Source organism: Bos taurus, chromosome 24 (assembly GCF_002263795.3).
Source record: "Bos taurus isolate L1 Dominette 01449 registration number 42190680 breed Hereford chromosome 24, ARS-UCD2.0, whole genome shotgun sequence".
NCBI classification, from domain to species: domain Eukaryota; kingdom Metazoa; phylum Chordata; class Mammalia; order Artiodactyla; family Bovidae; genus Bos; species Bos taurus.
Window position 1 is genome coordinate 24,994,735 of NC_037351.1, and position 24,652 is coordinate 25,019,386.

Genomic DNA, 24,652 nt, shown 5'->3' on the forward strand with positions numbered 1-24,652 from the left:
AAGACGCTTACTCCTTGGAAGGAAAGTTATGACCAACCTAGATAGCACATTAAAAAGCAGAGACATTACTTTGTCAACACAGGTCTGTCTAGTCAAGGCTATGGTTTTTCCAGTGGTCATGTATGGATGTGAGAGTCGGACTATAAAGAAAGCTGAGCGCCAAAGAATTGATGCTTTTGAACTGTGGTGTTAGAGAAGACTCTCGAGAGTCCTTGGACTGCAAGGAGATCCAACGAGTCCATCCTAAAGGAAATCAGTTCTGGGTGTTCATTGGAAGGACTGATGTTGAAGCTGAAATTCCAATACTTTGGCTACCTGATGCGAAGAGCTGACTCATTTGAAAAGACCCTGATGCTGGGAAAGATTGAGGGCAGGAGGAGAAGGGGACAACAGAGGATGAGATGATTGGATGGCATCACCGACTCAATGGACATGGGTTCGGGTGGACTCCGGGAGTTGGTGATGGACAGGGAGGCTTGGCGTGCTGCAGTGTATGGGGTCACAAAGAGTCGGACATGACTGAGAGACTGAACTGAACCATTGTGTAAATTTAAGGTATGCATGTTCATTCGACACATTTATATATTGGCTTCTGATTGCCATCATAGCAATAATTTAGTACTTCTATTTGATACATAGTCATTTTTTTGGTGCTGGGAATAGTCAAGTCTAGTCTCTTAACAGATTTGATGATTATAATACAATATAGTTGCCTATATTCATGATGCTGTACATTCCATCTCTAGGGCTAATTTACTATTTGTTACAAGTTTGTACCTTTAAACAATATCTGTTCTGTCCTCACCAACCCCCATAAAAGAACAAAGAAAAGCACCTTCATGCTCTTAGAGACGCCAAGCGTTGCCTAGACCATCTGAGTTGTCAAGCAACAGTCCTGGGTTCTGAAGTCTAGTTTTACCTATCTGCTGCCAGAAATGAGCAAATAAATAAAAATGTGGTACCTGTAGCTAAAAAATGATTATTTGATTCAAAACAAAATTTCAGTAGAAATTTTTTACTCATCTTAGTAAAATTAAATACATTGTACTTTCTACCTTCATTTTAAGTATGTTTGCAACAGGAATGAGTAACCTCAACCAGCTGAAGTTCTAAAATGGATTAATTCCCAGTCTGGTGCTGTTCACTGGAAGATCTCTTGGAATCTGAAAGCTTCGAGGAAACAAAACCCCACTGCTCCAGAGGTAAGAGTCCTTCCGGAGAGTGGCAGCCCCACCTTGCAGTGGGCATACACTGTGGGTAGAGGCTTCACAGAGCCCAGGGCTGACCCATGGGGAAAAAAGCAAACTCAGGCAGTAAAAGCAAAGAAATTAACCATATCCTTATAACATACAGAGCCAATTCTTGAGTAGCACTAGTGGGCTATCATTAGTAATTCTAATACAAATAAGAATTCAAAGCGCAGTATTTCACAGCAAAGAAAAGGCTACCTAGAGCCTGTTATACAGAGTGAAGCAAGTCAGAGAAAAAGAAATACTGTATATTAATGCACATCTATGAAATCTAGACAAATGTAACTAATGAACTTATTTGCAGGGTGGCAATGGAGACACAGACATAGAGAACAGACTTTGCACACAGCAGGGGAGGAAAAGGGTGGACAAATTGGGAGAGCAGTATGGAGACATGTACATTACCATATGTAAAATAGGGAGCTAGTGGGAAGCTGCAAGTTGCAGGATAAAACAGGGAGCTCAGCCCTGTGCCAAGTGATGACCTAGAGGAGTGGGAAAGGGTGGCAGGCGGGAGGGGGGTTCAAGAGGGAGGGGACATATGTGTACCTATAGCTGATTCATGTTGATGTATGGCAGAAACTAGCAAAGTATTGTAAAGCCATTATCCTCCAATTAAAACTAAATTTAAAAAGAAGAAAGGAAGAAAAGGGCTAAAAGCACTGAGAATAAAACCCAGAAGAATCTCACTCCTGTTACCTCTGCACCGGCCCATGTTGGAGTGATCGCTCTCCGGCCCCTCAGAGACCTCAGAGAGCCGCTGCCAGTCAGCACTGTCTGCTGAACTCTGAATCATCCCACACACATTTCCCAGTTCAAAATCGCACGACTCCATAAAGCTCAAGGAGGAGGCTGCCAAAGCAACAGAAACAATTACTGACATGCAGATCTAACACAATAAGCTAAGTAGTAAAAACAGCTCATCCAGAAGAACTAGGAATTCTAGGGTGATATTAAAGGGGACTCGTCGCTGAGTCAGGGTGATGGTGGCTTGAAGATCTCTTGATATCTGCAAAACCAAGACAATCAACCAACTGTGAGTTCTGTATAAGCTGTCTCCCTGAGTCTTATTTATCAGATTAACTAACTGTTTGAAACCTGAATCGAGCCACTTCCCTGGTGGTCCAGTGGCTAAGACTCTGTGCCCTCAATGCAGAGGGCCCAGGTTCCGTCCTTAGTCAAGGGACCAGATCTCACATGCCGCAACTGAGTTTGCATGCCGCAACTAAGAGCTTGTATGCTGCAACTAAAGAGTTTTTTTGCATGCCACAACTAAAAAGATCCTGCATGCTGCAATGAAGATCAAAGATTTCAAGTGCTACAACTAAAACCTGGAGCAACCAAATTAATATTTTAAAAAGAAAGAAATATGAGTCTACACTCCTCTAGTTATTCAGATGAATAAACCTCAACTCAAGTTATTTGAACTCATTTATATTATGACTGTATACTTCATTTGGACTGAAAAGAGTTTTGAATATAGTTGGTCTATACATTTGAGTTAGCAACAGCTTCAGAAACTTGAAGGGGGCATGCTGAGACAGGACTCAGTTGGTTTTTAAACTGAAGCCCAGAACACATGAGAAGAAAAATGCTACTTCCATGTTGTCATTTGGGATCTGGGTGCTAATCTTTTTGATTTTTTCTTTCCTTTCTGAACATCAAACTTCAACTATCAACCTATAATTAACTAACTATAATTTCAGAAAACCCAGCACAGAGTAAAATGTTTTCCTACAGAGCAGAGAGGAAGAGAGATCATGTCAAAGAATCTGTCACATACAGCAGTTATACAGTTGATTCAACTTTAAGACATCAGAGTCACTGAAATCCATTCGCTGGCCAATCACATCCATGAAGTCCGGGACCCTTGTTACAATTGTAGGTTCTGATCCATTTCCAAATGCAGTTTTACCATAGTGCATCACTGAGCTGTAATCATAGGGAACGTTCATGGAGTCTATTACTTGATCATCATAGAAGTCAAAATTTCTCTCTTTGCCTAAATGATAAATAAAAATTTTAATTACAAAATTTAGTTTATCTTACTCCAAAGACTGTTAACTTAGAAATAAAGAGTATAATAAACATTGTGCAACCTTGGTTACTACTAACACTTGATGGTATTTCAAGAGTGCTTCAAATATTCCTGTATTGGAATAGACTATTCAAACTTAGAATTCTGATACCACCTGTCATGCTGAACTTGTCTAAGGTTTCACTGCGGCCCAAAGTTGGACTTGAGCATTTGGCCTAAGGTTCTAAGAACTGCTAATGGAAAGCTATGGCTTTTCCAGTAGTTACGAGTGGATGTGAGAATTGGACCATAAAAAAGGCTGAGCGCTGAAGAACTGATGCTTTCGAACTGTGGTACTGGAGAAGACTCTTGAGAGTCCCTTGGACTGCAAGGAGATCAAACCAGTCAAAGGAAATCAAGACAGAGAAGCCTGGCATGCTGCAGTCCATAGGGTCGCAAAGAGTCAGACACGGCTTAGCAACTAAATAACAACAACAATGGGTAGAAAGGGTCTAAAAGGTATTATTGAAACACTCAGTGTCATTGACTGCAATGACGAGATGTAGGTATTTTCACTGGACAGAGATGAAAACAAGAGGACATTGGGAGGTGTGGAGGGATGGGATGGGGATGATAATGCAGGAAGGATTGATATCATCAGTGATTTCTCAGTTACTGGAATATGTATAGTGAAGTGAAGTCGCTCAGTCGTATCCGACTCTTCGTGACCCCATGGATTGCAGCCTACCAGGTTCTTCGGTCCATAGGATTTTCTAGGCAAGAGTATTGGAGTGGGGTGCCATTGCCGTATAGATGTATGTAAATAAATACATTTAGAGAAGATTCCTGACCACTTAGCATCACTACAAATGGGTCTGATTGTCAATGTATAAAGATGCATTATCAAATCAAGGCAGAAGTTTCTAACAAAAATAAAACATTGGAAACCCGGAAGAACGAGGCCATGGGTTGAAGCTAAGCACTTCTCTTGCTCTAGAAATCTTTTAGACTTGGCTCTAATGTCTTCCCCCAGACTATGGGTGGGGGCAAAGGCAACTAATGTGATGTTGGGATTGTGGTGCCAGGGGCCCTCAGCACAGAGCAGCCCTCACTGGCCTCGTTTGATAGCCATGTCTTCCCTCCCCTCTCACTTCTCTGCCTCCCCATCCCCCTCACCATACCCTCTGGAGGCAAGACAGAAGGGGAAACAAAATGTCACTGCAGAAAACATGAGTTCTAGTCAGACATGACTATTAAAACCTTTCTGGAGATTTCCCTGGAGATCCAGTGGCTAAGACTCCATGTTCCCAATGCAAGAGGCCCAGGTGTGATCCCTGGTCTGGGAAATAGATCCCACATACTGCAACAAAGACCCGGGTGGCACAACTAAGACCCAATGCAGCCAAATAAATACGTTTTTTGGGGAAAAAATCTTTCTGACTTTGAGCACAAAGTCACAAAAAGTTCCAGCTGTTCAACTACTGCAGCGTTTCCCAATATGGGCTCCAAAGGATTATACAACCAAATACTCCAAAAAAAAAAAAAAACCATAATCAAGTCACTTTGGAAAACGCTCCTGCTGGAGATTTGCAATTCATGTTAGTCGAGCAAAGACTCTGAACAGTACAATAGTGTAAATAGCTAAGTTTAATTTCTTTTAACCTAGGATTTCCCAAATTAATTTGACCACAGATTCCTTTCTACAAAACACTTGCGAAAAAATTGTGGAACAGTGCTCCATAAAATACTCTTTAGGAAACACTGGTTCCTAACATCACATCCAGCTCAAACTGGGGTTCTGGAAAACTGTTTCCCAATCGCCTTCAGGCACTTCATCTCTTACTGAATTAGAGCCAAATGTGCTCAGCCATGTCCAACTCTTGGCGACCCTATGGACTATAGCCCACCAGGCTCCTTGTCCATGGGATTCTCCAGGCAAGAATACTAGAGTGAGTAGCCATTCCCTTCTCCAGGAGATCTTTCCAACCCAGGGATCAAATCTGTGTCTCTTGCATCTCCTGCATTGGCAGGCAGATTCTTTACCACTACCGCCACTTGGGAAGCCCAGAGCCAAATGAAGTTAAGATCAAAGCATCAGCGTTTTCCCATTATTAATAGACAACACCAATGGCAGAAGAAAGCACGTGTTTAGAAATTCAGCATTTAAGTTTAAAACAACGTAAAACAACAAGATAAACGTACCTGAAATAATTCTGTTCCAAATTATGCTGACATAGTCATTTCGATCGGACCGTGACTGTTCATGCCAGAATCCAAGCGCATGGAGAAACTCATGTTGAACCGTTGCTATTTTGTCGCAGCCCTCTCCGATGGACAGTTCTTGAATCCCAGTAAGTTGCTTCCCCACTGAAGACCAGCAGCTGACAGGGTAGTTTACAGTAAAAGGAGGAGAGGCTTTTATATTGATGCAGGTTAAGGTCTTAGCGCTAAATCCCTAATGCCTAATCTACCTGGTTACCTAAGATACTAGAATCTTTCACTTGTGTCTAAACACCGTGCATTTCTCCCAAAACCCAGTGAGGTATGAAAAGCCTTCCAGACTAGATGATCTTTGGAGAACTTGGGCTGACACCAAATGTTAAGGAGTAATTCACCCTCCACTCAGCCTGGCCTGAGTTTTTCTGAATATCCCCAAAATTTTCAGATGGTCCTCGAATAAGGGTTTTATACAGGTAGAGCAACCACTCAGAACTGCTGATCTTGAGCCAAGTAACTATCATCTTCTTAAGCAAAGTAGTAAGAGTTCTCGGACAGCAAGGAGATCAAACCAGTCAATCCTAAAGGAAATCAACCCTGAATATTAATTGAAAGAACTGATGCTGAAACTGAAGTTCCAATACTTTGGCCACCTGAGGCAAAGAGCTGACTCACTGGAAAAGACCCTAATGCTGGGAAAGATTGGAGACAGGAGAAGAGGGAGACAGAGGATGGTTGGATGGTATCACAAATTCAATGGACATGAACTTGGGCAAACTCTGGGAGATGGTGAGGGACAGGGAGGCCCAGTGTGCTGCAGTCCATGGGGTCACAAAGAGTCGGACATGACCGAGAGACTGAACAACAACGAGAGTTCTTGGGTTAAAATAAATTTAAATACACATGCTCGCATGCGTACAGATGGGTTTTAATTGAAGGCATATTGGAATTTCCCTGGTGATCTAGTGGCTAAGATTCCAAGCTTCCAATGCAAGGGGCCTGAATTCAATCCCTGGTCAGGGAACTAGATCCCACATGCCCCAGCTAAGACCTGTTGTAGCTAAATAAGTAAATACTAAAAAAAAAAAAAAAAAAAGGGCGGGGGGGCTTCCTTGGTGTCTTAGTGGTAAAGAATCTGCCTGCCAGTGCAGAAGACACGGGTTTGATCCCTGGACTGGGAAGACCCCACAATACCACGGAGCAACTAGGCGCGTGCACCGCAGCGATTGAGCCTGTGCTCTAGAGCCCATGAGCCATATTACCAATGCCTGAGTGCCCGAGAGCCCAAGCTCTGCAACAAGAGAAGCCACTGCAATGAGAAACCCACACACCAAAACTAGAGAGTAGCCCCCGCTCACCACAACTAAAGAAAAGCCCATGCAGCAACAAAGACCCAACACTGCTAAACCAAAAGAAATAAGGAGTGCAGAAACTACAAACAGGCTGAAGGTCAGCGTCTCAGGGTGGATGGCATGTGACTCCACCCTCCTTGTCTTTACAAGGCTGAGACAGTGCAGTCTGGTTTTACGGCCAGAGGGAAACTACATCCAGCAAATAGCAGTGGAAGCCCCAGCCTCCCTCAAGGTTAGGGTCCAGGGCAATCACTGTGATGCAATGTCCCTGCCACAACAGTCCTCAGAACACTTGGAAGACAAACTCTTCAATTTACCCATTGCCCTTGAACACTGATATATAGTTGGGTTCTCCAGACCAAGGCTTGAAGTCAATGCACGATTTTAGGCGATAGCGTTCAAATGCCTTGAGGATAACCCCCCTGGCATTCATCTCTGAAGGAAGAAAACAAACAAAAATAAACGTATTAAAATTATCACCATTGAAAAATTCACCATGGAAACAGGGTCTGCAATATATTGTTTATCATGAATTAGTCCCTCTATGAAAATTTAGCATTTTATTTTTACAAAGCTTAGTATACAGTATCAATTAAGCATCACATGTAAGTATTTGGTTGTTCTTCAGATTATCTAATTTTGCCCCATGTATATTTCTCTGGAGCCAGTATAGTGCAGATAGCAAAAAAAAAAAAAAGGGAGGGGGTATTTCCTTACCTTTGAGAACACATACACTCGTTCACAGGCAACCAAAATGAACCATCACTGTCACAGGCTTCATCTAAGAAGCTATAATATATATTTAAAGCCTCACAGCAGAGTTTTTAATCTGAGGACCTTGAGATGAGAGGGACCATGAATATGTTGAGATAGTGTTCAAAGAATTATGTCTAGACCTCTACTCATATCTATCTCAGCAAAGTGCAGTTTCTGGGGAAAACGTTCATAAGATTCTCAAATGAGTTCAGAGTCTAAAATACGAATAAGAACCATTGCTTCCAAGTTGACTGATGCTAACAGTTTAGATAGAAGAGTGCTCAAAGAAGCCAGGGGCAAGAAACCAGCCAAGGTATGCAGGAAAAGAAGCTCAGAGGGCAATCTGGGGGAAGGGGCCGTATCAGGTGCATATGAAGAGATAGTCACAAATCAGAGCAACTACTGGTGAAGTGAAGCGTGGTGGCTGCCAGCGGTGGGTGACCGGATGGCAGAGAAGATGGTGCATTGACTGGTTCCAACCAGACACACCTAGGTTCTCTCCTATCCTCACTACTTACTTTTTTTCTAAACCAGAGTCAGACGTGACTGAGCAGCTAACTTTATGCTTTTTATACAATTAAAACAATGAACAACTGTTAAGTTAGAAATTTAACAATTATAAAAACAATTAACCATTCAAAAGTGAACATTGCAGGGGCAATTTCGTACATGCGTAATGTTCTTCAACACCTTGTCTGTCTAGTTCCAAAACACCTTCATCACCCCAAGAGGACACTTTGTACACATTAAATCATTGCATTCTCTCTGTATGGATTTTCCTATTCTGTGAAAAGTGAAAAGTGTTAGTCGCTTAATCGTGCCTGACTCTTTGCAACCCCATGGACTGTACCCTACCAAGTTCCTCTGTCCGTGGAATTCTCAAGGCAAGACTACTGGAGTGGGTTGCCATTCCCTTCTCCAGGGGATCTTCCCAACCCAGGGACTGAACCCGGGTCTCCCGAATAGCAGGCAGATTCTTTACAGTCTGAACCACCAGGGAAGCCCCATTCCTATTCTAGTCCTTCCTGTTTTTTTAAATTGTATATTGCTTTACAATATCGTGTTGGTTCCTGCCATACAACAACGTGAATCAGCCATCAGTATACCTATGTCCCCTCCATCTAGAGCCTCCTTCCCACCACCCCTCATCCCACCCCTCTAGGTCATCACACCACGAGGATGAGCCCCTTGTGTTATATAACAACTTCCCACTAGCTTTCTATCCATTTACTTTTGATGCATAATCTTTGCCAATTTAATTCACCTTTGGAGTTTGGGTATTATCACAAGACCAGCTAAGTGGGGAAATAAAATCGACTTTGCAGGAATATTGCAAGATTAGCACAGAAAAAAGAGGTGAAGTTCCAAGCACAATAGTCCCCATGGATCTGTGGTTTCACTTTCTGTGGCTTTGGTTACCTGCCATCAACCAAAGTCCAAAAATATTAAATGGAAAACTGCAGACATAAGAGTTGATGATCATGAAACTGCATGCCGCTCTGAGCAGCCTGAGGGAATCTTGGGCCAGGCTGCTCCATCCCACCAGGGATTCCCCAATCTTGGATGTCCATCATCTGCTCTCAATATCCACTCATCGACCGCGTCAAGGCTCAATGACCCAGCATCACCCAAAGCAGATAGTCCTCCTTCTGATGTGTCATCAGAACGTCAATAGTAGCCTAACGGTAGATCACAACACCTACAGCATTCACCTCATTCCATTTCATGAAGTAGGCATTTCATCACCTCCCATCATCGGAAGAAGGATAACACAGTTCAATAAAATATCAGGAGAGACCACATTCACAAAACTCTTATTATAGGTTATTATAATTGTTCTATTTTCTTATTAGTTACTATCTCTTATTGTGCCTAGTTTATCATATGTACATACATTAGGAAAAAACCTATAGGGTTTGGTACTACCCACAGTTTCAGTCATTCACTGGAAGTCTTGGAACATATCCCCCAAGGATAAGGGGGCACTACTATAAAATGAGAGTGTATCAAATGTTTGTTTTCTGCTACCTTCTTACATGTCCGTTTCACAGACAATTTAAAGACATTCTTCAGAATGCCTCAGTCTAGGTGAAGGTAAAGAACAGGACAGACATAGGACCTAAAATCCATGAATCTCTAACAGGCACTCAGAATTCAACCATTTACAATACCACACAAATGATACATGCTCAGGGACGTCCCTCGTGGTCCAGTGGCTGAGAATTCACCTTCCAATGCAGAGGATTTGGGTTCAGTCCCCGCTGGGGACTAAGATCCCACACACCAACAGGCAGCTAAGCTCACACTCTGCAACTAAGACCCAATGCAGCTAAATATTTAAAAACAATAATTTTTTTAATAATAAGTTTTGTAAAAGTAGCTATGAAAAAATAATACACGGTTATTATAAATAAGTTAGAAATTATAAACAAAAAGAAAGAAATGATAAAATCTTACACAGATATAACCAAGCACGTTAATCATACTTTTCTTATGAATACATACATGTGTGATATTCATATTTTTTATAAACAATAAAGTTACAGCCTTCATAATATTTTATAAACTATTTTTTCACTAAATGCTTAGTCACAAAGTCATATCTGATTCTTTGCAACCCCATGGACTGTAACCTGCCTGGCTTCTCTGTCCATGGAATTTCTCAGGCAAGAGTACTGGAGTGGGTAGCCATTTCCTCCTCCATTTCACTAAGTAATACATCTTAAGCCTTGCTTCTTCATGAAATACTATTTTTATCATTTTAATAGCCACCTTATATGACTATAAAATATAAGTAATTTCATGTTATCAAATATTTAAACTGTTTCTACATTTTCTGTATTGTAAATATCACATTTGTATCATTATTTCATATCTAACACATCCTTAAAATAAGGGATGATGACACCGACCACCACATGACTATTTCTGAATTGAAGGTCTAAGGAGCTTGCTTGTCTGGGCCTTTTATCAAAGCTTAATAAGGATAGTGTCTATCCTGCAAATTGTTTGGAGACTCAAATACGGGAATAAATGTGGAAGTTTTGTAAAAAGTAAAGCTTTCTACCAAGACCCTTATGTACCCCGTACCTTTATTTACCACAGCTTTAATTAACTTTGCATCACAGATTCAGAAAAGCTCCACCAGAGATCCTGCTATCTAAACCCTAGGAGCTAAGTAAACAGTTTCTTAGAATTATTTTCCCCTTGTTAAGCCCCCTCCTGCTCCTGGACCTTGATCTTCATTTCTAGCCCCAACTTTAACCCTTTTATCCACTTCTTACTTCCTAAAACTCACCTCAAATCTGGCACTCGGGCTTGCAACTGTAACTCACTCATGGGAAGCTACACACGGTTGCTTTGTTATCCCATTCAGGTAAGTTGCCACTAAGCCAGATGATACCCAAGGCTTAAGCTAAAAGACTAAAGCCCTACTAGAAGAATTTCATATGGAAAAAAGTATGGCGCTTTCTCAAAAAAACAAAATAGAACTGCCATATGATCACTCTTGTGTATATACCTGAAAAAAACAAAAACATACCACCATCTGAAAAGACACAGCCCCCCCAAATGTTTATAGCAGCACTATTAACAATTGCCAGGATATGAAAGCAACCTAATTGTCCATCAAGAGAAGAATGGAGGGACCTCCCTGGTGGTCCAGTAGCTAAGACTCCATGCTCCAAATGCAGGAGGCCCAGGTTCAATCCTTGGTCAGGGAACTAGACCCCACATGCCACAGCTAAGAGTTTGCATCCTGTAACTAAAGATCTAGGACACTGCAGCCGAGACCCAGGAAGGCCAAATAAATAAATAAATATTTCTTTTTTAAAAAGAACCTTTGTAAAATAAAAAAAGAACACAGATAAATGGATTAAGAAGATTAAGTACATGATAGAGTATTACTCAGTCATGAAAAAGAACAAATTTTTGCCTTTGCAGAAACATGAATGGAATTGGAGGCAATTACACAAGTGAAATAAGTCAGAGAAAGGTAAATACCATGCTGCTGCTGCTGCTAAGTCGATTCAGTCGTGTCCGACTCTGTGCGACCGCATAGATGTCAGCCCACCAGGCTCCCCCGTCCCTGGGATTCTCCAGGCAAGAATACTGCAGTGGGTTGCCATTGCCTTCTCCAATGCATGAAAGTGAAAAGTGAAAGTGAAGTCGCTCAGTCATGTCCAACTCTTAGCGACCCCATGGACTGCAGCCTACCAGGCTCCTCCGTCCTTGGGATTTTCCAGGCAAGAGTACTGGAGTGGGTTGCTATTGCCTTCTCCAATAAATACTGTAGATATCACTTATATGTGGAATTTTTAAAGTACAACAAACTAGTTAATATAACAAAAAAGAAGCAGACTCACAGATGTAGAGAACAAACTGGTGGTTACCAGTGGAGAGATGAAAGGGCCTGGGGTAATATAAGGGTAGGGGATTAAGAGGTACAACTTATTAGGTATAAAATAAGCTATAAGGATATACTGTACAAATGGGGAATATAGCCAATATTTTATAATGAGCAAAAATGTAGTATAACCTGTAAAAATTTTAAATCACTATACTGTATACTTGTAACTTCAGTTCCATTCACTTCGGTTCAGTCGCTCAGTCGTGCCCGACTCTTTGTGACCCCATGAATCGCAGCACGCCAGGCCTCCCTGTCCATCACCAACTCCCCGAGTTCACTCAAACTAATGTCCATCGAGTCAGTGATGCCATCCAGCCATCTCATCCTCTGTCGTCCCCTTCTCCTCCTGTCCCCAATCCCTCCCAGCATCAGAGTCTTTTCCAATGAGTCAACTCTTCTCATGAGGTGGCCAAAGTACTGGAGTTTCAGCTTTAGCATCATTCCTTCCAAAGAACACCCAGGACTGATCTCCTTTAGAATGGACTGGTTGTATCTCCTTGCAGTCCAAGGGACTCAACAGTCTTCTCCAACGCCACAGTTCAAAAGCATCAGTTCTTTGACACTCAGCTTTCTTCACAGTCCAACTCTCACATCCATACATGACTACTGGAAAAACCATAACTTTGACTAGACGGACCTTTGTTGGCAAAGTAATGTCTCTGCTTTTGAATATGCTCTCTAGGTTGGTCATAACTTTCCTTCCAAGGAGTAAGCGTCTTTTAATTTCATGGCTGCAATCACCATCTGCAGTGATTTTGGAGCCCCAGAAAATAAAGTCTGACACTGTTTCCACTGTTTCCCCATCTATTTCCCATGAACTGATGGGACCAGATGCCATGATCTTCGTTTTCTGAATGTTGAGCTTTAAGCCAACTTTTTCACTCTCCTCTTTCACTTTCATCAAGAGGCTTTTGAGTTCCTCTTCACTTTCTGCCATAAGGGTGGTGTCATCTGCATATCTGAGGTGATTGATATTTCTCCTGGAAATCTTGATTCCAGCTTGTGCTTCTTCCAGCCCAGCATTTCTCATGATGTACTCTGCATATAAATTAAATAAGCAGGGTGACAATATACAGCCTTGACGTACTCCTTTTCCTATTTGGAACCAGTCTGTTGTTCCGTGTCCAGTTCTAACTGTTGCTTCCTGACCTGCATATAGGTTTCTCAAGAGGCAGGTCAGGTGGTCTGGAATTCCCATCTCTTTCAGAATTTTCCACAGTTTATTGTGATCCACACAGTCAAAGGCTTTGGCATAGTCAGTAAAGCAGAAATAGATGTTTTTCTGGAACTCTCTTGCTTTTTTGATGATCCAGCAGATGTTGGCAATTTGATCTCTGGTTCCTCTGCCTTTTCTAAAACCATCTGGAAGTTCACAGTTCATGTATTGCTGAAGCCTGGCTTGGAGAATTTTGAGCATTACTTTAATAGCGTGTGAGATGAGTACAATTGTGCGGTAGTTTGAGCATTCTTTGGCATTGCCTTTCTTTGGGATTGGAGTGAAAACTGACCTTTTCCAGTCCTGTGGCCACTGCGGAGTTTTCCAAATTTGCTGGCATATTGAGTGCAGCACTTTAACAGCATCATCTTTCAGGATTTGAAATAACTCAACTGGAATGCCATCACCTCCACTAGCTTTGTTCGTAGTGATGCTTTCTAAGGCCCACTTGACTTCACATTTCAGGATGTCTGGCTCTAGGTCATTGATCACACCATCATGATTATCTTGGTCATGAAGATCTTTTTTGTACAGTTCTTCTGTGTATTCTTGCCACCTCTTCTTAGTATCTTCTGCTTCTGTTAGGTCCATACCATTTCTGTCCTTTATCGAGCCCATCTTTGCATGAAATGTTCCCTTGATATCTCTAATTTTCTTGAAGAGATCTTTGGTCTTTCCCATTCTGTTGTTGTCCTCTATTTCTTTGCATTGGTCACTGAGGAAGGCTTTCTTATCTCTTCTTGCTATTCTTTGGAACTCTGCATTCAGATGCTTATATCTTTCCTTTTCTCCTTTGCTTTTCGCTTCTCTTCTTTTCACAGCTATTTGTAAGGCCTCCTCAGACAGCCATTTTGCTTTTGTGCATTTCTTTTCCATGGGGATGATCTTGATTCCTGTGTCCTGTACAACTTACGTAATATTAAACATCAACTGCACTTCAATTAAAAAGAAAAGAAAAGAAACAGGTATGTAAAGCTTATAAGATTAGGATAGCCTTAGGTAAAATGCATGGCAAAAATAACCTAAGAGGTATAGTCAGATTAAAGCTCACTGGGGACTTCCCTGGTGGTTCAGTGGCTAAGACTCCATGCTACCAATGCAGGAGGCTCAGGTTCAATCTTTGGTCAGGGAACTAGACCCCACATGCCACAACTAAGAATTTGCATGCTGCAACTTAAAAAAAGATCCCACATGCCCCTGTGAAGACAGAAGATCCCATGTGCTGAAACTGAGACCTGGTGCAGCCAAATTAAAAAAGAAAAAAAAAAAGCTCACTGGTCTTTCATGGAACACAGGAGAATACAGTTTTATATATATAGTTTTAATCATGCATATGTATATATATATATATATATATGATTTTGAAACAAAAATATTTTTAAACTTTTAATCAAAAGGTTAAAACCAAAAATAAATATTTAAATAAGGAGAGGTTAGTAAAAGTACAAACTTTCAGCTATCAGATAAATAAGGCCCAAGGATCAAATGTAAAATGTGGTGTTATAGTTGATAGCACTGTATTGCACAATTGAAATTTGCCAAGAGAGTAGAACATAAATGTTTTCACACACAAGAAAAATATGTGAGGTGATGGATGTGTCAGCTAACTTAATGGGGGAATCCTTTCACAGTGTATACACATGTCAAATCACCACAATATATACCAAGTATCTAACAATTTCATGTCAATTATACCTCAATAAAGCTGAAAAAAATTGTATTTTAATAAAGTATTTCAGATCCCCCTCATTCCGAAAGTCAATGGACATCATTTTCTCCTCATGTTACACAACTCTTTAGTTTCTAATTCTATGAATTACTGTTGCTTTGGCTTTTTCTACCCTACTCTTGGTTTTTCATTTGTTTATGGCCAATCTTGCCTTCTCAAAAACTTTTATCAGATCTTCCATCTATATCAATTCCAAAAAGTTGCTCTCCCAGGCTGAATTCCACTCTGTGCCATCGTCCTCAATCCAATCTTCCTGGGTCATCCAGAAAGATCCATTATCTATGGCATATGTGTGATATACAAGGTACCTATGAAAAACTCATCCATACCCATGGCTTCAACCATCTCCCATACCCTTAGTAATTCCCTGTTAGATTTCTCTATCTTGAATGACCAGACCAGACACCAAGACATCATATGATCCACCACAGTGAGCCTGAAGCATTTCAAATGCTGCATGCCAAAAAGCAATTTCCACCACACTTCTCCATCTCACCCTCTTCAAGACATATTCCCTATTCTTGTTAAAGTCATTGCCATCCACCCAGTCACCTAAGAATGAATCCTGGGCACTAGCCCTTCTTTCCCTAGACCCACCTTCTTCTTGATCTCTCACAGTCAATCACCGAATCTCATTGCTTCCTAAGCCTCTCTTAGAATGATTCACTCTTGTCTATCATGGCTGAGAGAGTCTTGGTTTAGAAACGCTTTAATCCTTCTCTGAATTTCTTCAACAATCTAACTGATCTCCCTACTCTTTTTCTGCCCCACTGATAATACATCTTCTGGATTGCAACCAGAGTGATAACCATCTCATTTCTGCACTAAAACCTTTGGTGGTTCCACATGACCCTTGGTATACATACCAAGTTCTTTAACACAGGAAAGACTCAAGGCTGGATTCTGCCTCCCTGTTCAATTTCATTATCTCCCCACTCTCAACCTAATTCTAACCAGTGGTTTCCTCCTTTCCTCATGCCTTTGCACATAGTGATCCGTCTGTTTAGAGCATCCTTCCCTTGCTGTCAGAGGCTGCACTAGCCCACACAGTCCCTTAGAAAGAAGCACCTTGCTGTACACCAGAAATCAACACAATATTATAAATCAAACATACTTTAATTAAGAAAGGAAGGAAGGGAGAATGGAAAGAGGGAAGGAAGAAACGGGCACCAAATCTGAGCAGATACTGCCAGTACTGTCTTGGTAGGTGGATGAATAGTACTTCATTCAAGAGATGAATGCCTCTTGATGAATATGATGCAAACTTAATTTCAGTCCCATTTTCCCCCCTCCCCAGGCACCTTTGTGTGGAGTACAACTTGCACAAGCTTCACAGCAGCCCTACTGCACAGGGTCACTTGCCCCCTATTATATATGCCTTTATATCTAGTTTGAGTTAAATGTCCTCCAATGGGCTCCCATAGCTCTTTGAACATATCATCAATCATAATATTTATTCCACTCTATATAATTAGCTTTTGATTTATAATTATCTCTACTGAAATGAGGCCTCCTAAGTTGTGTTAGTGAAAAAGAATCTGCCTGCCAATGCAAGAGACACAAAAGACATGAGTTCAGTCTCTGGGTCAGAAAGATTCCCTGGAGTGGGAAAGAGCAACCCACTCCAGTATCTTGCCTTGAGAATTCCATGGACAGAGGAGCCTGTGGGATACAGTCCTTGGGGTCCCAAAGAGTTGGACATGACTGAGCACACACACTGAAATATATGATGTTAGTCGCTCAGTCAATGTCCAACTCATTGTGACCCCATGGACTGTATAGCCCACCAGGCTCCTCTGTCCATAGGATTTTCCCAGCAAGAATACTGGAGTGGGTTGCCATTTCTTCCTCCAGGGGATCTTCTAGACCCAAGGATCCAACCCATGTCTCTGGCATCTCCTGTATACAGGTACATTCTTTACTGCTAAGCCACTGGAGAAGCCCAAATAAATGATACTTAAGCGAAAATTTCCCAAATGGCAGTTCCTAAACTGATGCTGGTCAGTGATATCATTTTTACTAATCCATGGGTAAAATGAGAATTTTGTTTAGTGTTTTCCATGACAATAAATTTCCAATACAGAAAACTTGCCCTTTCTTTTGGATTAGATTCTTCTGACTTTTTAGTATTAAAACATTATTTATTTTATAAAAAGAGGATGATAAAAAGAAAGTGGGTTCTTGTTAAATTCCTGACTTGGCAAAATAAAATGTTAGTAAAATAATGACAGTTCCTAGAGTTTTGTTTGTTTGGTGCTTGTTTTTCAGTCATGTGTTAAGTCTAAACATAGATGAAGCCTCTGCTTTAAAATAAAGACTAGCTTCTCAATCTTTATGTTCCAACTGTCCAATACAGAGTAGGCTTTCTGTAAATCTTGGCTGAATTAATCCCTTTACTGGTCAAATTAATCCCTTTATTTTATTAGTCAAAGACTAATCACTGCTCAGTCACATCTGACTCTTTGTGACCCTATGGATTATACAGTCCATGGAATTCTCCAGGCCAGAATACTTTCTCCAGGGGATCTTCCCAACCCAGGGATCAAACCGAGGTCTCCCGCATTGAAGGCTGATTCTTTACCAGCTGAGCCACAAGGGAAGTCCTTTACTGGTCAAAACTCAGCAAATATTTCATACAAAATCATTTGGTTCTGTTCATTCTTCATTTTGCTTATTTTTTTAACATAAGTATATTTAGGCAGGCTACAATCCATGGGGTCACAAAGAGACACAACTGATAATGCACACACACACACACACACACACACACTTAGCCACACAAAGCAACAAACAAAACCCTTAATGGCCATGTGAATCTTCCCTTGAAAATACCGTCATCCTATTCTGTTAGGAACACACGTTATTTGTGGACACTCCAAATTTCATACTAACCCAAGCTATCATCTAGAACATATGGAATAGTATGAGGCCACCTATATCTTTCTCCAATGATGGCATTTCTTTCTTGTATCTGTCAAAAATAAGTGGGAAAGGTATCAGTCAAAAATTATGAAACAAGCAATAGTTAACCCAGAAATAAAAGAAGTTTTAAGCTTTCCCAAGCAACCTAAGGGCTTCCTTGTAGCTCAGTGGCAAAGAATCCACCTGTCAATGCAGGAGACTCAGGTTCAATCCCTGAGTCGGGAAGATGTCCTAGAGAAGGGAATGGCTACCCACTCCAGTATTCTTGCCTGGAGAATTCCATGGACAGAGGAGGCTGGCGGGCTACAGTCATGAGGTTGCAAAAGAATCTTGACAGGACTTAGGAACTAAATAACATCAAGGCAACCTAAACAAATTTTCTGTGTGAAGCGACTTAGCAGCAGCAGCAGCAGCATGCACATATATGTGTGTATGTACATCTACTCTTATCACAACAAAAGTTTTAGGAGGAAATCATTAGCTTCTCTTTTTTAATAAGGAGAATGGCAAGCATTAATATTTCCTTTAATCTTATTTCACTTCAATTATTCATATTTTTACATATCCTTTTAAGTGTTAGTGCAACTTTATATGCCCAAAACCTCAGAGTTTGGAGCAGAGAAAGGTTTATTGCAGGGCCATGCAAGGAGATGGGTGGCTCCGGCCCCTCAAAACCCCTAACTCCCTGAAGGGTTTTGGCAAAGCATTTGTAAAGGCCAGATGAGTAAGAGGGAGGCACAAGATATGTGATCAGTTCATATACAATTCTGATTGTCTGATGGAAAATCATTAATTACTATCATTAACTTTGTTAATAAAGTTGAAGACGGAACCATGCAAAATCATGTAAATAATGATTTGTAAAACTGGACTATAAATATGGTAGATTCATAGACTAGTTTCCTATATTAAGATTTAAAAACATACAAGAAGAAAGTGATAGCAAAACTTCAATCATCTTGATCTTGCAATATGAAAAAAAGTTCCACATGAGCTATGCCAAAGTTTTCAAAAAGTTTTAAAATATTGAAATTTTTGGAGTAGAAAACATAATATTTCATTAACGTATTCATCCAGCCAATGAAATGAACGCTGTTCAAGAGAAAAGAGATCCATTGGTAACAAAAATACCAATGCCTCTACATTTCTCAGGCTTTAGTGAAGGAGACAAACAGCATGTAAGAAAAAAGTTTAAACAGGATCTATTTAATAGTAGCAGAGGAAATAAAAAGGGATATGTGAACAAGAATAAAGGAATTGGGGGGAGTGCATTAGATAAAGTGGTCAGGACAGAACTCTTTGAAAGGATGACATTGAAGGTGAAATGAGAGTGACAAGAAAGAGCCAGGCTTGAAAGGTTCCTTGGACATCACCTGAAGAACTATGGAGAGAGGTTAGTGACATTGTACAGGAGGCAGGGATCAAGACCATCCCCAAGAAAGAGAAATGCAAGAAGGCAAAATGGTTATCTGAGGAGGCCTTACAAACAGCTTTGAAAAGAAGAGAAGTGAAAGGCAAAGGAGAAAAGGAAAGATACACCCATTTGAATGTAGAGTTCCAAAGAATGCGAGGAGAGATAAGAAAGCCTTCCTCAGTGATCAGTGCAAAGAAATAGAGGAAAACAATAGAATGGGAAAGACCAAAGATCTCTTCAAGAAAATTAGAGATACCAAGGGAACTTTTCATGCAAAGATGGGCATAATAAAGGACAGAAATGGTATGGACCTAACAGAAGCAGAAGATACTAAGAAGAAGTGGCAAGAACACACAGAAGAACTCTACAAAAAAGATCTTCACGATGCAGATAATCATGATGGTGTGATCACTCACCTAGAGCCAGACATCCTGGAATGTGAAGTCAAGTGAGCCTTAGGAGCATCATGACAAACAAAGCTCATGGAGGTGATGGAATTCCAGCTGAGCTATTTCAAGTCCTAAAAGATGATGCTGTGAAAATACTGTACTCAATATGCCAGCAAATTTGGAAAACTCAGCAGTGGCCACAGGACTGGAAAATGTCAGTCTTCATTCCAATCCCAAAGAAAGGCAATGCCTAAGAATGCTCAAACTACGGCACAATTGCACCCATCTCACACGCTAGCAGTAGAGTTAAATCGTGCAAGGCTGTGGGCCAATCTGGATATTATTCTAAATACAAGAGGAAGCCATTGAAGAGTTTCAAGGCGGGAAGTAAAAAGGTGGCATTGCTCATTTAAAAGATCACTTTGCTGTGGACGACAGGTGACAGGGACAGAGTGCAAAAGATTCTAGGGGATCAGCATTTGAAGTAGATAAAAAGAAGAGTGCATTCTTAGGAGTATAGACGCACTGTGGAGGTAGAAATGTTAGAACTTACTGATGGAGAGGACGGCAAGGTGAAGAAAAGGGAAGAAGCAAAGGTGACTCCTGGATTTTGTACTTATTATTCAGTGGAGTGGGGAGAGGGAGTGGTGATGAATTTACTAAGAGGGAAAGCTGGAGAGGGACAGCATGTGCGGGAAATCAGAGTTGAACTGAGGACTCATTATGCTTGAGGTATCTCATAAATATTCCAGAGGAACTGATGGATTAGCATCAGGATAGACCACTAGGGAACTTGGGGGAAGGAATGAACCAGAGTTATATATTTGGAGTCATCAGCATAGAGGTGACATTTAAACCCCTGATACAGGATTGGATCAAGAAGGGGAGAAGAGCAGACCAAGGACTAAACCTCAGATACTCTGTAGCTCTGATTCTTGAGTTGAAGTTCACATGGGGGTTGAGGGATGTTTAAACATGATACCTGTGTTCATCCGTGTGCTGTGATGGCGAGGTAAGAACCAGTACTCTTTATGAATATCTTAGGAGGATCTTTACGTGGCAACACTATTCTCAGCTATCAGAGTACAAGTCACAAAATCTCTCTCTTATGATAAAAAGCCAGATTCATTAAATTTACCAATTCAACTTAATTTTGCTTCAACTAGCTTTAATCAGTGAAGTTCTATTTAAAAACAAATATCTCATGTGTCCTTAGTCACTCAGTCATGTCCGACTCTTTGTGATTCCATGGACTATAGCCCACTAGGCTCCTCTGTCCATGGGATTTCCCAGGCAAGAATACTGCAGTGGGTTGCCATGCCCTCTTCCAGGGTGTCTTCCCAACCCAGGGATCGAATCCAGGTCTCCCACATTGTGGGCAGTTTCTTTACCATCTGAGCCACCAGGGAAGTTCATGAATACTGGAGTGGGTAGCCTATTCCTTCTCTAGGGGATCTTCCTGACCCATGAATCGAACCAGGGTCTCCCACATTGCAGGTGGACTCTTTACCAGCTGAGCTACCAGGGAAGCATTGCAATAATGAAAATCAATTAGATCAGTAAGAGCAAAGCATGCAAGATGAGTGACAGTCTTTAACCACAAAGAAATCTGAGTAATGAATGATGAAGATACCATTATGTGAATCCCTTAGCATATAATGTATTCATTGACTAAATGTGTCAACTATGATCCCACGTGCTTAGAGACAGTTGGGTTTAACAAAGCCCACACTGTCCCGTCATTGTCAGGTACTTGATTTCAGCTTGCAGTGATTAATTGAAAGTTCTTCCTTGCATTGTTTCAACTCACCTCATCAAGTATGATGTCTCCCTCAAAAAGATCCAGTCCCAGATCTAAGAAGGAAGATAACAATTTTTGTTAGCAAACTGGATTCAAACTCCCCACTTAATAAAGAATGTAAAATTAAAAATCCACAAACCTTCATTGATATCAAATATATCCCGGTCAAGTCCATTATCTACATCTTTAACAAAAATAATAAAACACATTGAATGTTGTGTTTATGAAAGAAGAAAAGCTTTATCAACCACTGATTAGAAGTGAGCAAGTTTCTTTTGTCTCATATAAGAGAGTACCATGCTCTGACTCAATATACATTGATTGATTGATCGATTGATTGAGAACCTCCCTTGAGTCAGGCTTGGGGCTATGGTGTTTTGCATACATATCCTCTTGTTTTACCCATGTCCCTTGAATGACAGATAACTTCAGGAATAAGGAATTTGTCACTCCATATAATATTAATTTGAAAGACTAGATTAGATGACTAGATAGGAAGCAAATGTTTACACAAGGTAAAATCAGTTCAAGCAACCCATATATGTATATTCCTTGCTAATAATGTACCTTGGAACTCTCAAGCAAAATTCCTAATCTGCATTTGAATTATTCTTAAGTTTCAAAAGGTAGATAATATGGCCAAACCTCTAAGTGTACAACTGAATAGGAAGAACATCAGGTCCATCTGATTTGGCACAAAGACAGCAAAAATAACAATAGTAGACATTTATGGGATGCCAATATGTCAGTCACTGTGTTTGGACTTTCTTATACCATCATCTTTTTTTTTTTTTTTGCTGAGTATGTGGAACCCCTGAGCAGAAACAATAAAACGTTCTTCAGTAAATCAAAAGAAGCCAGTGCTTGATCAAAGTTCAGTGCCAGTATGCATTGTGCTTATCATTAAATGTGTCCTAAGTTCTCCTGTGCTGTTGCTCTATTCTTCACACGACCTTTTGCTGTGTGTGCTGTGCCATGCTCAGTTACATAGGGCAAAACTCAAAGTAGACTCACCAAAGATTTCTGGAGTTGGCTGGGAAACAAACACATAAGAAAATGATATTATTATGATGTCTGTGACATAGTCTTATTGATTCCAATTTCCATCTAGCCATCTGTGGGGTTTTTTTTTTTCCTTAATATTATGGATTAGTTTCTGGCATGTATTGAAGAGAACTAAATCAGAATCTAAGATAACTTTTGACCCAAGGGTCTTCTCATTTCATATAAAAAATGAAACAGTCTGTTGTATGAATTTGAAGGGCTGAAGCAAGAAGCCAAGTTCTCAAATTCAAAAGAAGGCAGAACATGAGTCCTGCCCTCCAATAAGTGTTCACATTAAACAGGGTTTTCTAAAGAATTCATGGAGCTTCATTTGAAAAATCTAATAACTTATTCTTGGCATTAAAATATTATAATTTATAATGATGCTTTAAACAGAAAATTTTATTGAAGATCTCATTAACCGTGGTTTAATTTCACATTTTACTCAAGACTCTGTCTTCGAAGTCAATACCAAATACTTTAGAAAAAAAAAAAATCTATGGCTATACTTTGCAAATGAAATAAACAAACTGAAAATAGATTCTCTACAGGTGACCAAATGAAGGGCTCCTCAGTGGCTCAATGGTAAAGAATTCACCTACAAAGGCAGGAGACACAGGAGACGCGAGTTTGATGCCTGGGTCGGGAAGATTCCTGGAGAAGGAAATGACAACCCACTCCAGTATTCTTGCCTGGAGAATTCCATGGACAGAGGAGCCTGGTGGGCTACAGTCCATGGGGTCACAAAGAGTCAGACACAACTGAAGCAAGTAGGCAGCAGCAGACTAAATGAAACCCAGACCACATACCCAGCAGAAAAAACTAAGTAAATCTGAGATTTCTTAATGAAGTCTAGTTTTAAAAGCTCATGGACTTGTAGACAGTAGGTCTGGGTTTTATTCCTGCTTCTACCAATTACCAGCAAGTCAGTTCACCTTCCTGGTACTCGGATACTCGGAGTATCTGTACAATGTGGTCAGTGCTGGCTTTCTGGGTATTCTGACAGTTACACGATATAATGTGAAAGAATGTGGCAAACTATAATAAAATGTCATACAAATGTAAGGAACAATTTTATTTAAATACAGATTACCTGTAGGTTCTAGAATCTCCATGCTAGAATCAACTGGGGTATCTGGGAAGCAGTGAGGATAAATTGGTTGGATGGTGACCATCCTTTTTTATATTAACTAGTGTCTTGATTCGGAGAAGGCAATGGCACCCCACTCCAGTACTCTTGCCTGGAAAATCCCATGGATGGAGGAGCCTGGTAGGCTGCAGTCCATGGGGTCACTAGGAGTCAAACACAACTGAGCGACTTCACTTTCACTTTTCACTTTCATGCATTGGAGGAGGAAATGGCAACCCACTCCAATGTTCTTGCCTGGAGAATCCCAGGGACGGGGAAGCCTCATGGGCTGCCGTCTATGGGGTCGCACAGAATCGGACACGACTGAGCGAGTTAGCAGCAGCAGCAGCAGTGTCTTGATTGTCTCACACCTTGGCCACACACAGGCACACCTCACAGAGGAATGCCAACACACCTCCCGAAAACCATTATCAAGCATTCATTCATAATTTCAGTTTTAATGAGTCTCCCACGGTATCTCTTGTTCTCACTGCTGTAGTTCTGTTCACAGAATATTAGTTCAACATAATAATTGTTATTTAAAAATCACAACTAAAGATTCTCCCCAGGCATTTGAAACTTCATTTAAAACCTCAGTTATGGTTACCAGGGGATGTTGGAGGGAGAGATAAGTTGGGAGAGTGGGATTGACATATACAAACCACTTACATAAAATAGGTAACTAATAAGGACCTACTGTATAGCACAGGGAACTCTACTCAGTACTTTGTAATGGCCTACATGGAAAAAGAATCTTTAAAAAAAAGAAAGAAAGAGTGGATTATATGTATAACTGATTAACTTTGCTGCATACCTGAAACTAACACAACATTGTAAATCAACTACACTCCAAGAAAAATAATAAATAAAACCTCAAGTTGGTTTGTGGTACCAGCTACCTGTCATTGTAGAAAGATTGGTCTAGCCTGATGAAGAAGAGAGATTCCATGCTACAAGACTTAAGCACTGGCTGTGCCCATGACATTCATTATTCACTCTGTCATGTCT

At 40.7% G+C, this 24,652-nt stretch overlaps 1 protein-coding gene across 5 annotated transcripts in view; it reads right to left on the bottom strand.

Moving 5' to 3' along the window:
- The window catches only part of MEP1B (meprin A subunit beta), a 36,013-nt gene that overhangs the window by 10,944 nt on the left and 417 nt on the right, over positions 1–24,652 (bottom strand). The window contains exons 2-9 of one of the 5 annotated variants that reach the window (NM_001144098.1): positions 22,486–22,504; positions 21,611–21,655; positions 21,481–21,524; positions 17,838–17,916; positions 7,154–7,271; positions 5,470–5,648; positions 3,034–3,252; positions 1,950–2,102 (exon numbers count right to left, since the gene is read on the bottom strand). In NM_001144098.1, coding sequence (NP_001137570.1) covers positions 1,950–2,102; positions 3,034–3,252; positions 5,470–5,648; positions 7,154–7,271; positions 17,838–17,916; positions 21,481–21,524; positions 21,611–21,655; positions 22,486–22,504 — 856 coding nt within the window. Of the gene's footprint in view, positions 1–1,949; positions 2,103–3,033; positions 3,253–5,469; positions 5,649–7,153; positions 7,272–7,553; positions 8,117–17,837; positions 17,917–21,480; positions 21,525–21,610; positions 21,656–22,485; positions 22,505–24,652 lie in introns of those variants that run through there. The other 4 variants (XM_015460056.3, XM_015460057.3, XM_005224013.5 and 1 more) reach the window with 4 other exon arrangements.